Genomic DNA, 13,712 nt, shown 5'->3' on the forward strand with positions numbered 1-13,712 from the left:
AAAAATATACATACAGGCACCAATTCAACACGTCACATTAGTCCTGACAATATGACCAACCAATCAAACTTTATATACCGATGAAAAGTCCATTTTATTGGCTATCCACTGATGGATCACAAGCTGTACAACATTCCTCAAATAAGAAAGTTATTCAGATTCAAATGAATGTATTCAATGCTAATGGTCAAACACGTTAAATCATTAGTCAAGTTTGAAACCCTGCAGATGCCAAAAGTTTATATACCGTTAGAAAGTCCATTATATTGGTTATTCAGTGATGTATGACAATCTGCACAACATATCGCTGACGTACTGTAAAACTACAATATTTTTGACAGGTTCAATTTTGACTTATGATTTAACGTTGTTTGACCATTAGCCTCGAATACACTCATTCATTTCATCCTGAATAACTTTTTTTTTATGTGAGAATGTTGTACAAATTGTTTCCTACACCTAATTCCAATGATTTGCAAGTTACTAATTACCATAATGTTACTATTTTTTCCTCAATCACTACGCCACTGGGATTAGTAAAAATGTAAATTTTTAAAGGTAGTCCAAGGCCCTCATTCCTGAAACAGTGAAAAGAATTGTCAAAAGAAGTGTTGATAGAATGTGACAGAACAAGCTGGCAATGGCCAGTTTCTGTCACATTCTGCATACATTTCTCTGGTAACTGCCTTCCTCATTTCAAAACAGTCTAGAAGCTCTCAAAACATTTCAGACAGTCTAAAGTTTTCAGTATTATTTTAGAACAGTTTTTAAAAGCTTTCAAAAGTTTCTAGAACAGTCTAGAAAGTTCAATGCCTTAAAAGCAGTCCAGAACCTTCAATGCTCCTAAAGTAGTCTAAAAAGATTTCAAAAACTACAGAAACTCGAAAATGTTTCTAAAACAGTCTATAACCTTTCAAAACAATTCTAGAGGCATTCAAAAGCTTTTAGAACAGGTTTAAGAATTTCCAAATGTCTCTAAAGCATTCCAAAACCTTCAATATGCTCCTTTAAACTGTCCAAAACCTTCCAAATGGTCCTTAACTTTTCAAAACAGTCTAAAAATCTCCTTGACTCTGAAAGAGTTTTGTTTTTTGTGTAAAGTTTTCTACAGATTTGAATGTTCTTTTGAGGAAAATGGTTTTGCTGTTTTTCACGATTTTTAGTGCTTTTAATCCGCACTCTATGATGAGGTTGCAGGAAAGGCCATGTTAGGCCTACTACTAAAAAAGTCCCTACAATAGTACAAATAGCATTTAATTATGTGTTTATTTTTAACAGTGCTCTAAGCACTAGTGTCTTAAAACGCTATTTTTAATAGTTCTGTAGCGTTTTTGAAAATTGAATTTGTAACGCGTTTGTAGAGGAAATCAATTATTATCGCACTAGTGTGATAAAATTGCTCATTACGTAACTCAAAATGAGCTAAGTAATGAATCATTACCATTCCAAACCACCACCAAAAACATTCCTTAAATAATTTTTTCGAACTTATGACTATTTTATTCTGCCTTTGACAAATCTTGTATATCTACGGGGTGGTCCAAATTCATTGTAGGATAATTCAAGAGTGGAAAGTACATAAAAAATAAACTCCAAAGTGTCATATAAACTATAGTCGAAAAGTGCCCTCTAGCGGAGCTAGCGAAATGTGGTGATGGCACCAAGACAATTTTTTAAATTTAATTCCTAAACGAAAAAAGTTACTCAAATAAAATTTGGAATGCATGTTTACTATGTTGAGTATGTTTATTTGGAAATTTTTTCCAAATTTTGAAAATAATCCGGACAGCTACGGAAGCCGTTCAAAAAGTTTGACAGCTTCAAATTTCTATAAGCTATAATTTTAGGACATTCTGATGTGATAGCCCATACTTTTTCCCAAGAAAAGTTTGTCTTGGCATTTCTTTTCATTTTGCATAGTTTTGTCAGATACAGTCATTTTTATAAACTTGTGCGTAAATAAAAAAATCGCTTCTGTTCGGAATATTGAAAAAAATATAAAAATTTCCAAATTGTTACTTCAAAATGGTGGCAAATTTGCCAAATTTCATTTGAGTTTTTATTGATTAGGAATTAAAATAAAAAAAAACTGTTTTTTGGGGCACATATTTTAGGGTTTGCTAGCTTTGCTAGGGGGCGCTTTTCGACCATAGTTTATATGACACTTTCGAGTTTATTTTTTTATGTACTTTCCACCCTTTAAGTATGTTACAATCAATTTGAACCACCCTAGCTAAAATGTAGGTAAGAGGTAAAATCTACAGACTATTATATGATGTCACTTCATTGTCATCCAAAACGTTCTTTGGAAGAAAGACTTCAGATACTAAAAACGTTTTATAAGAGTGGAGAAAATCCCAAAGCTAAATTAATTAATTTTTGATCACAACGAAGTGACCTCTATTAGTATATTTGCAGATTTTACCTGTTACATATACAAGTTTCGAACAGAACTAGTATATGCTCTGGAAAGTATGAAATCCGGGAAAGCTGCTGGTCCTGATCAGATACCATAGTGCTTATCAAACTCTTGATGATGATGTGATTGGTATTCTGCTGAACCTTTTTAATCGCATTTTATGATAAGGGAGAAATTCCTAAACAATGGCTAACATCCACCTTTGTGCTCGTACCCAAGAAACCAAATTCAAGAGAATGCTCGGATTACCGAACCATCGCACTTATGGGTCACACTTTAAAGTTGTTCTTGAAGATCATCCATAAAAGAATTTACAGAAGACTCGAGGAGGACATAGGCAACGAACGGTTTGGATTCCGCAAAGGACTTGGAACACGAGAGGCGTTTTTTTCGGGATTAACGTTCTTTTCCATCGCTGTGTCGTCTGAGTCAGTGGGAATTAGTTATAAACAGAGAAGTGATTAATAATATGAGATATGCTGATGACACCGTCTTGTTAACGAGCAATCTTGAAGACACACAGCACCTTTTGGAAAGATTAAATGAGCTATGTAATGAATACGGACTAAAAATTAACATATAAATATTTAGTGACTTGGATAGAACAAACGGGTGATCAAACAAGAGAGATAAGAAAAGGGTAGAGATAGCCAGAACAACATTATAAGATGAAAAATGTAGTTACGAGTTGGAATCTAACCATGGAACTTAGGATGAGGATGATTCGTTATGTTTTTTCCATGCTTTTGTACCGAGTTGAGGCTTGGACCCTCAAGAAAAACCACATGGACAAACTGCAGGCCTTTGAAGTGTGGTGCTACCGTAGAATGTGGAGAATGATGAACCCTGGACCGATAGAATTACTAATGCCAAGTGCGAAATAGTTAACACCATAAAAAGAGAAAGCTTCAATATCTGGGTCATATAATGAGAGGACCGAAATACACACTTCTACAACTGATAGTCCAAGGAAAGATTAGGGAAAGACGGAAGGGGATTGGTTTGATTGTAGCAACTGTTCAGAGCTGCAGTCGACAAGGTCCGGATTGTTGTGATGATAGCAAACCTCCTATAGGAGATGCACTATAAAAAGAAGATACAAGTTTCGTCAAAAGATAAAATAAACTTTTCCTTATATCCATTATTTTCAAAAAATATTTAAGAATATTGTTTTTGAATTAAATTTTTTGCAGAATTTCGAGCACATTCCAAAAAATATTTAAATATAGGTATCTGTTGATCTATTAGAAAAAAACACCATTATTGGCTGTAACCTTTTAATTTTAAGGTAGGAAAATAATTTTGGTGGTAACATCACACGGTTATTTCAGTTTTTTTAATTACATACAAGCTTCCTTGGAGGGGGATTTAGTCTCTAGTGAAAGACCTGTACAGAATGTACGTAAAAACATGAGAAATAAATACAGATAAAGAAAAAAGAACAAAACAAGAGTAGAACATTAATTTTCAGTAAAAAGAAAACTAAAACAACTTTTATATTTGGAAATGCCTGCAAAACTGAAGTAGAGAAGATTGGTAGTTATCATGCAACAGAACATAAAAAATTAATTTGTTTTGCAATGTATACCAGTTGTGTATAATTAAAGTTAAAGGTACAAAATATCACGCCAGACACAGTTATTGATACCGGTATTAGATGAACCTTGATCGTATCTAGTTCTAACTGTTGTGTTCATAAAAACATTTATTGTGCTCGTGTAACTCGTTAGAGTTCTAATTCAATCAGGCCACACATTAAAATCAAATTCAATAGCACATCATTATGATCAATAGGTATTATGTTAAAAATCTTCTTAATTAATGTCACTATGACTATTTCACTATACGAGTATTTATGTAGTCTATTATTTTATATTATCTATAGTTTAGTCAAAACATCCGTCATAAAAAATAAAGAATGGTTACAAGTTTTTATCGATCGCTGTTGTAACGCATCATAGACCGTTCATCATCACATTCCGTGACTGATTCTGCGTCATCAGCAAGGATTGCAATTGGTAGGTAAACAGTTTCGTAATCCCTCAATTAATTGTTAGGAAAAGTGTTTGATTGTTTGGTAAATCGCTAGAAATGAACCGTCAGCCTTGAATCGTTTCGTATTTTATACAGCGTTTTTTCAATGAAAAGTAGCCACCCTGAATATCTTCCAAAATAATTTCTCTGTTAAAAAATGCTAAGACACGTCAACAATGATTGCAAGGGGGACATCTTTTTACGTAGGATTTGAATTTCTGCCATCAGCCCCTTTGCCGCCATAGCCACCCCACTAAGTTTTCAAATGGCACCATACCCTGTGTGGCACATCGTTGGAAAGGGTATTTCATAAGGAATTAATTGCACTATTTTATTTGTACATTTGCTTTGAATTGAGACCCAAAAAAATAAAAACATTTTTTTGTATTTTGGTCAAACTGCTGATAACACTACCGAATACCTGTTTTCCATTCCATGTTTTTGCCTCAGTCGGTCTACTTGTAAGTTCGTTTGAAGGACATTGTCAATATGGTTTACACGACTGCCGAAAGAATAGAAATTGTACGTTTTTATTTCAAACATAACGACTGTGTCGATGCAATCCATCCAGATAAATTAATTGGCCATCAGTATATCTTAAAGTTGATGCAAAAATTCATGGAAACTGGTTCAGTGACAAACAAAAACATCAACCTGAAAGACAAATTATTAATGAACCAATTGAAGTTGCTGTTTTGGGACACGTTGCAATGGATAATAATCAGTCTTTAAATCAAATTTCCCATGCATCGGGTGTTTCGACAAGCAGTGTATGGAGAATTTAAAAAAACACAATTTTCATCCATACAAGGTAAAATTGGTTCAGGAATTAAACGAAGATGACTATGATAGAAGACTACAATTTTGTGAAATTATGTCTACTAATCTGACAAACAACGTGAACTTGTTGTACAATATTTGCTTCAGTGATGAGTGTATGTTTTTTTTGAATGGAGAAGTGAACAGGCATAACTGTAGGTATTGGTCAGACACGAATCCACATTGGTTTAGGAAAACCCATACCCAATATCCAGAAAAACTTAATGTTTGGTCAGGTATTTTAGGAGACCACATCGTTGGTCCGTTTTTTATTGACGGTAATTTGAATGGCGCTACTTATCTTGAGCTTCTTGACACCACTGTTGATCCGACCATAACAGAGCTACTAGAAAATGATGAAAATTTATTTGAAAATCAACTAATTTTCCAACAAGACGGTGCACCTCCACACTATTCACTTCCCGTTCGAGAATATCTGAACAATCGATTTCCTGGAAGATGGATTGGTAGACGTGGTCCCATGGAATGGCCTGCGAGATCACCCTACCTCACTCCGTTGGACATTTTTCTATGGGGGCATTTAAAATCTAAAGTCTATGCAACACAGCCGGCCAATATTGCAGATCTTAGGCAGAGAATAACACATGAATGCCGGACAACTGACACCGCAAGTCCTCACAAATGTTCGCAAACTCTTCCAAGTCGCTTGTATTATTGTATGGAAGTTAACGGAGGTTATTTTGAGCTATTAATTAAATGATAACCGCTATTTGCTATTATTTCTGCAGTTAACAAAAAATAAACACAAAAAGTATTTTTTTATTTTTTTTTGGTCTCAATTCAAAGCAAATGTACAAATAAAATAGTGCAATTAATTCCTTATGAAATACCCTTTCCAACGATGTGCCACACAGGGTATGGTGCCATTTGAAAACTTAGTGGGGGTGGCTATGGAGGCAAAGGGGCTGATGGCAGAAATTCAAATCCTACGTAAAAAGATGTCCCCCTTGCAATCATTGTTGACGTGTCTTAGCATTTTTTAACAGAGAAATTATTTTGGAAGATATTCAGGGTGGCTACTTTTCATTGAAAAACCCTGTATATTTTTTAGTTGCCTGAACTCTCCCATTGTATTCAGGGGTTGTTATTTAATTCAATCAATGGAATTTCTAATGTGTACCTGAAACCATTAACCATTAACATAATTCTACCGGCTGTCAATCTTATCAAAATTTGTTGCATATCTGATAATTCCATTTTATTATAGTGAATGGTATGACAAATCCTACAATATTTGGCCCGAATTACAAACTTATTACCTGGCATAACTTAACAGGTCTCAAACACTTTCTATCTACACATACTATAAACAAAAAAGGCTTGACTGATAACTTTTTTCTATTACTTGATATCGTTCTTTATATCATAAGGTTCAACAACATTCGATAAAACCGTGCGACATACTTAAGCTAAAACTCTTTTGAGTTTTCACGTTCTTACGTCTTTGTAATGTTGACTTTTAGATAATATCTTATTTTATATGCCGGACAGGAACAAATTTCAGAAACAGATTAAAATAGAACTATTCGAGCCAGATTTATAACTGTCGGTTCAATTAAACAAATTTATCAATCATGATTCTGACGGATTTGCAGTTCGTGATAGTTAAACAACATGGAAGGTACTGTAATAAATCGATTGCAAAAACCCCAATGCCGTAGATTTTGGTATTTGTTGATAAAACCTAGACAATTGTATTGAACTAAATATTGGGTTAAATACAACTAAAGCTTTTAAATGTTTTAAAGTTACTGCAAAAACTGATTTCACAAGACGCCAAGAAGATTGTGCAGTTTGGAAAACTATGACTAAACTGATAATGTATACAAAAGAATAAAAGTAACTTCTCTATTTGAACACTTAAATGTTCTAGAAAACATGAAAAGAAAGATATGATTACAAACGATGGCCAATCCACCGCATAGTAGGTCAAGATCATAGACTTGTCCCAACCACCTAAATAACTCGAATGAAGTCGATTAAGATTTAGAACATTTGTGTTTAGTTACATAACACATATGCGGATCGAAGACAGAAACCATAGAACAACCATTAGCAAGAGCGAGGAAAGACGGAAAAAGCAAAAATAAGACAAGGAACAACGGTGAGTACAGAAAAACGGAAAGAGAAACGAGCAAGCGGACTTTTTGCACACTCTCCCAAAAATAAACAAGAGCTGCATAAATCTGAAGAATCTTTCTGGCCTAGATTGCAGTTAACAATTTATCGAAGATGTTCGAGACATCGAAATGAAAAGCCTAAGGATGATTCTTCCCAGCAGTGGAAGTGATAATGACGCTTTGAAAGTAGGAGATAAATTCTCTAAAGTGAAAATGGGCAACAGAGAAAGATTGGTGGAGGTACAAAATAAGCTCCAGCAAGACCTCACTTTTTTGGCAGCTCCCCAACCAAGAATTCAAAATGGAGGGACCACTAAGGGACAAACCCCCATTTAGTAATTGGGGTAAATTGTCTATTTAAAAAGGGACAGTTGCATATGACCAGAAAGCAGCTATCTAATGCAATAGGATTAACTGAGGATTGAAAAGAGACAAAACTCCATTTTGACCAAAGTTTACAATGAACATTCTGGATAGTGGTTGTGCAACATCTCATGACATCTGAACTCAACTCTATAAATTAGAACGTACAACGGACCAACCATATACAACATCTTGTTCGTCCAGAAAAACTGTCACATTTTGACCTCTGTCAAAGATATCGTTTGATTTAAAGATCTGTGGGGCGAACAAGGCGAATATGGTATCCTCGAACAGTTGGTTACTTGATCAAATGTTTGAGGTGGAAAGCAGAAGTTTCACATACAATTCAGCAATGAAAAAAGCATATAAAATCGGTTCTTTTTTACTTAAGAGATCCACTTAAAACTTAAAACCTTAAAAAAACCTGTTAAAACCTGTTCGCAAAGTTCACTAAACTCAATCGTTTTATGAGATTTAGAATTACTAAAAAACATCCTCCTACAAATTGAAAAATCAAATAGACTCTTGAAAAAATTCTTCGAAAACTACTTTTAAATGTGTCATTAGACTGTTTTTAATCTGATTTGACCCATAAGTCCAGTGTTGGCAGACAACTTGACTTGAATTCGCTTTGTAAAATATGAAAATTTTAAAAAGTATATCCAAAACTATTAGTTGTCATCATATTCACTAATGAATCACCCTGTGTAATAGTAGGACAACAATATGACACATAGATCAGATTTCTAGGAGAAAAATTCCCCACACCAGCTCACATCACTCATTACCTTTTAAAACTATTACACGTCACTAATCACATAACATCAAACACTTTGTACCAACCTTTTTGTATTTTTACACTCAAATTTGACTGGTGTTTTACCACACTGATACAGGAAATTGTTCGCGGAAGATACTCAGCCTCCAGATACATGATCACTAAAATCGCAACTACTCATCCAATCTCCGAAAATACCGTTAGAACATACATGTTAAGTGTTGGATGTGCAAACTGAATGTGTTTATTCACACCCAGCTGAGATAGGAATAATATGATATGAGTGGAATAATCTTCACTATCTTTGTAGAGATAAGAAGGTTGACGCATTGAGGATGCTGAATTGCGACACCACTGATAATGGTCATTAAAAATTTTATAGTAAAAACTAAAATATTACAATGTAACAAAGGATTTGAAATATACATGCAGAAACTATCAGTTTTTATTAAACTATGTGAATTCAAAAATGTAACTGTAATGATTGTTTGACCTCGCAGTAGCGTAAAATTAAAACCCGTTAAACAACAACAAATTAATAAACCCGATAATGAAATTGGATAATTTAAATGGTTGAAAAGTACTCTAAACTGGGAACTTTGCCTTACCCAGTTGAATGGATCCCATAATTTGGGTGGATTGAATCTTCTTATATGTGATCTCTCCACCCACTCCCACACGACGATGCCCAATTTTCCTATCCCTCTCTTTCTCCCTTTCGGCTTTCGTTCTCGCAGCATTTGACAATCTTCTTTGATCACCACCCTAATTTGAAAAAAACTCACTAAGTACTGTAAATTTAATAAGATAATCCTTTTTAAACTGATTATCGATAAAATGTTATTTAAAATTGCGATACGTGTAGGAATTTCATGAATTAAGGAATGCCAATAAAATGATTTTGAACATTTGTATGCACTTGAGATTTCCAGAAGTGTGAATTGAGTTAGGGGAATTCGAGGCAGTTTAATTTGAATTCAATTAGACTAATATAATACTTACATCTTGAAGGCTTTTCAGGGAATATAGATTATCTTCCTTATCTGTAACAGAAAGACATTGATTACAAATTACAATTAACACACTTAGACTAATACAGTGTGTACAGGATAACAGGGTTATTCATTATAAATTACCTGACTTTTATAGCAGTTTACAGGGTGAAACAATAGAAAGAAACCTATTTTCAAATGTAACACCCTGTACAAATCAGAAAAAGCTCACTTTCTTTTAATGTCATATTTATGTTATATTTATCTTAAACTTGACATTTAAAAATACCTAACACCTATAATACTCAGTATTGTTACGAAATGATCTTTCAGTTATTTTGTGTTATCTTGAATAGTCTTAGATCATTCATTCATCAGGTGGGTGCAAAAAAACGTCAAAATATATGATACAGAGTGGTCAAAAAATCAGTCCTGAAAAATAACAGAAAGTCTAGTTTTTCAAAAATATGGCCGACTGTGTTGATAGGATACTTTGTTTGGCCACCAGAGGCCAGAAGGCTCCAAAGCTAAGATTATTTTTTAAATTGTGCAGATACAGCCCTGATATTTGGCACAAACCCAACACAATGATTGTTAAATCTAGAGCAGTAGCAAAACTATAGAAATAAAATCATTAAGATCGATTTTCAGTTGCACTAAGTGGCCAACATATCACAAAGCCCATTAGAATAGTGACCATGTTTCAAGCAATGTTTGACCTTTTGATAAATGATTTTGTTAAAAATTGTCACTTGCAAAACAGTTTTTCAAGAAATTACCCTTGTTTCCCTAATTTTCCAGGGTCAAATTAGATCTTAACCAATCAAAAAGTGTTTCTGTCAATAGTGTCAAAAAACTGTAAATAACATGTGTATTTGTAACACTTTGTATATACTTTTATATATCGATAGACAGTCAATAAAATGAGCTTTCCATTGACGTATGAAAGTCGATTGGTTAGTGGTACTGTTTCGCCACTAGAGGGCGTCAACGTTGGCCAAGGTTTTTGGTGTAACCGATTTTTTATTCCTCAAAAACTCAATTATTTGCACTACTTTTGGTAGAGTTATATACTTCAATGGATAGCCAATGAAATCATCTTTATAAAAGTATCCCAAATGGGGTTGATAGGTTGGACCTTTGGGCTGCTAGACAGCGTCAAAGTTGACTAATTTTTTTTATGACATTTTTGGTGCATCCTTTTCTTTAATCCTCAAAAACTCGCTTATTTAAACTATTTTTGGTAGTGTTTTATACGTCAATCAATAGCCAACGAAATAAGCTCTCTAAAGGTATCTCAGCCTGGGTTGATATCTTGGACGGTTTGGCCACTAGAGGGCGTCAAAGTTGACTCGTTTTTTATGACTTTTTTGGTGCATTTTTTTGTTCAATGATCATTAACTAGCTTATTTGCAACACTTTGTATAAACTTTTATATATCAATGGATAGCCAATGAAATGAGCTTTCTATTGACATATAAAAATTGCTTGCTTAATGCTATGGTTTCACTGCTAGAGAATGTAAAAATTAAAAAAAATTAAATTTCAGAATTCATAATTCCTTATTGTTTTCAACAAATTTCATTGAAATTACCTAACTGTATTTGTTTAAATCTAGAAAACATTATTTTATGATCAGTTTTCTTTTTCAATTTAAACATTTCCAATTCTATTAATAGTTTTGAAAATACTAATTCAATGACCACTAATTCCTACAGTGTGTACACAATAATGCCCCAACAGTTTACACCTTGTGATTCCCTGGGCACTTTAGCTTGGAAACTTTAAGTTAAACTACTTAACATGTAACTAAATAGAAGTGAATAATTTATGAGTCAAGTGTTACAAGTTCACATAATTTGCAGAAACAATGACATCTTCATTTTACCTTTGAAATTACCTTGCAAAGAATTAACCCAGGAATTAACGAACCCAGTCAAACAATTTAAATAACCCTGAATATCATATTTGTACAACCTTCAGGCAAAAAACTTTAAAGGAAAGTTATTTTTAGATAGCCAGTTTCACCTTAAACCCATTTTGTGCATCTGGAAAATCATAAATAATGAAACATAAAATTAACAGTTGTTTATTGTTGTTTTTCAGAGAGCTTTTTAAATTTCTTGTTTTGATTGACAAATTACAAACAAAAAACAGCAATAGCCTGTAGCAGAAGTTACCATTGACAAATCAAGGTAAAACCTGATGACTAACTGTTTTTTAATGTAGGGTAATCAAGAAATTGGACATTACCATGAATATTTAGATATTAAGAGGAAATTGATGTGTGATGTTTACATTAGCAGTGCTGATTACTGGTGGACTAATAAATGTAAAAATAATGAGAAAACATTCCTAATACCTAGGATTTCCAATAGCATTGAAAGGCTGGACCCCATACACAACAAGGAAGCATTATGACCAAACTATTCATTTGGCAACTTGCAATACAGTCATGTAAACAAATTTACGTACCATCGGATTCTCCACCGGCCCCACTTTCATAAATTCCAGGAGGTTCTTTGGAATTGTTCATACCAAAAGCTGAATTTGTGCTTATTACTTCGATGGTTTCTATTGGGTCGCCCGAGGCCATTGCGCTGGTTTAATGGAAAAACCACTCCCTAAACCGCAAAAAACACGTTATGCCTATTTCTGCGTCTAGATCGCATAATTTTTACGAGGAAATTAAAGAAAATCAAAAAATTTTGAACTAAATTTTCTTTAAAACTGTCACCATACTGTGATTAAAGTCAACTGTCAAACTCAAAGCAAATCCCCCCTCTGAAGAAGTTATTTTCGTCAGCGTTGCCAAACTTAAAGAGCAAAATTCCCCTGAATTGAACATGAAACCAGAAAAACGAATTAAAACAACATTTCTTTTAAAGTCTCCAAATATATTATATCTAAAATGATATGGAGTAGAGAGTAGAGCTCTTCAATCTTTATAACTGTAGTAAATAAAAGAGGTATGGTAAAGATAAAGTTAGTAACATCAAAATAATGGTCGTTAAGTTGGCAACAAAGCTGAATGACTTTTGATATTTAAAGGGTTAAAGTGTTGCCACTTTTATGTACTACCCACTACCGCAACATTGCCAAAGTTACGGAGCCAGACTTCTTGTTCCTAATTTTTGAGATTTCCTCTCAAGCTTAGATCAATAATAAAAAAAGACAACAACAAACGAAACAGATCATTTTATTGGACGGTGATTGGATTCCACCAGTAAAGACTCCAGTTTCAAAGTAATTTGATCACTAATATGCAATTGATGTGTCCAATAAGCTGCCAGAAACATTGCTTCATCTTTTCTTTTTGAATGTGGTATATTTTCCAGTACAAACTGCTTTGTCTAAAACCATACAAACTTTTACAAAAAAAAAGAAAACATGCACAAACAAACCTTTATTTCTCCATTATATGCCCTACAAATATCACTTATTAACCTGGACATGTCTTGGGCACTCAAAGAAAAGAACACAGGATTTTGTAAGCCAGGCAGCTTGGTGAAAGCCTCAGCTTGACTTTGTATTAAATTGAGTGTATCACAGTTAATCCTCAAAGCAGACACTACCACACTTAGTTGGGTGGCCAGTTCTTCCAGTTCAGGGCTATAAAACTTAGTCTCATTCGCTTTCCAGCTGGAAATCTGCTTCACTAGAGTGCACCCGTTAATATGCTGGGAATTCCAGTTTTGGATAGTGTTGTGCAAGTCTGCAATTATATCTCTTATGACTCGAGGTGGGCCTGTAAGATTTTTTTGGGGCGATTCAGCTGCAGGGCTTTTGGGCACTACAATATTTTAAACAGATAAGCACCCTAATAAGTTATAGATAATTGTTTGGAACTTACACGCCACAGGAGAAATAACACTGTTATTGCTAAAATTTGTTTTTGTTGGAGTTTGCCTGTTCATCTCGCTAAACCGCTAGTGAATATTTTTATTAAACTTTAGTGTGTTATAAAGTTGTAACATCTATTTAAGAATTAAAATTAATTAAGTCTTTTCTAAAATGGAAATAAATTATAATTACAAACAAAAAATACATAACCTCTTTCCAGGTTTTGTCAACTCTACGCCTCTACCTGATCACATGAGCGCGATTTAGCAATTTAGTAGTAGAATCACGTGATTTAAAAGACTCAGCAGTTAAAACTAAGTTAG

At 33.8% G+C, this 13,712-nt stretch overlaps 2 protein-coding genes across 2 annotated transcripts in view; both read right to left on the reverse strand.

Annotated features, from left to right (window-relative positions):
• LOC145725185 (phosphatidylinositol 4-phosphate 5-kinase type-1 sktl-like) overlaps positions 1–12,334 on the reverse strand; it is a 38,081-nt gene extending 25,747 nt beyond the window's left edge. The window contains 3 exon segments of the mRNA XM_081973827.1: positions 9,163–9,319; positions 9,557–9,597; positions 12,022–12,334. Of these exon segments, the coding sequence (XP_081829953.1) occupies positions 9,163–9,319; positions 9,557–9,597; positions 12,022–12,142 (319 nt within the window). The 5' untranslated portion in view covers positions 12,143–12,334.
• A 395-nt stretch (positions 12,335–12,729) lies between these two features.
• Positions 12,730–13,599, reverse strand: LOC145725202 (cyclin-dependent kinase 2-interacting protein-like). Its single transcript, XM_081973852.1, has 3 exons — positions 13,400–13,599; positions 12,951–13,339; positions 12,730–12,899 (listed from the first exon to the last, which is right to left on the reverse strand). Exons 1-3 carry the CDS (start codon positions 13,461–13,463, stop codon positions 12,741–12,743), a joined length of 612 nt encoding a protein of 203 aa, XP_081829978.1. The 5' UTR covers positions 13,464–13,599; the 3' UTR covers positions 12,730–12,740.
• Between the last annotated feature and the right edge of the window lie 113 nt (positions 13,600–13,712).

Source organism: Ips typographus, linkage group LG2 (assembly GCF_016097725.1).
Source record: "Ips typographus isolate SLU linkage group LG2, UJ_Ityp_2.0, whole genome shotgun sequence".
NCBI classification, from domain to species: Eukaryota; Metazoa; Arthropoda; class Insecta; order Coleoptera; family Curculionidae; genus Ips; species Ips typographus.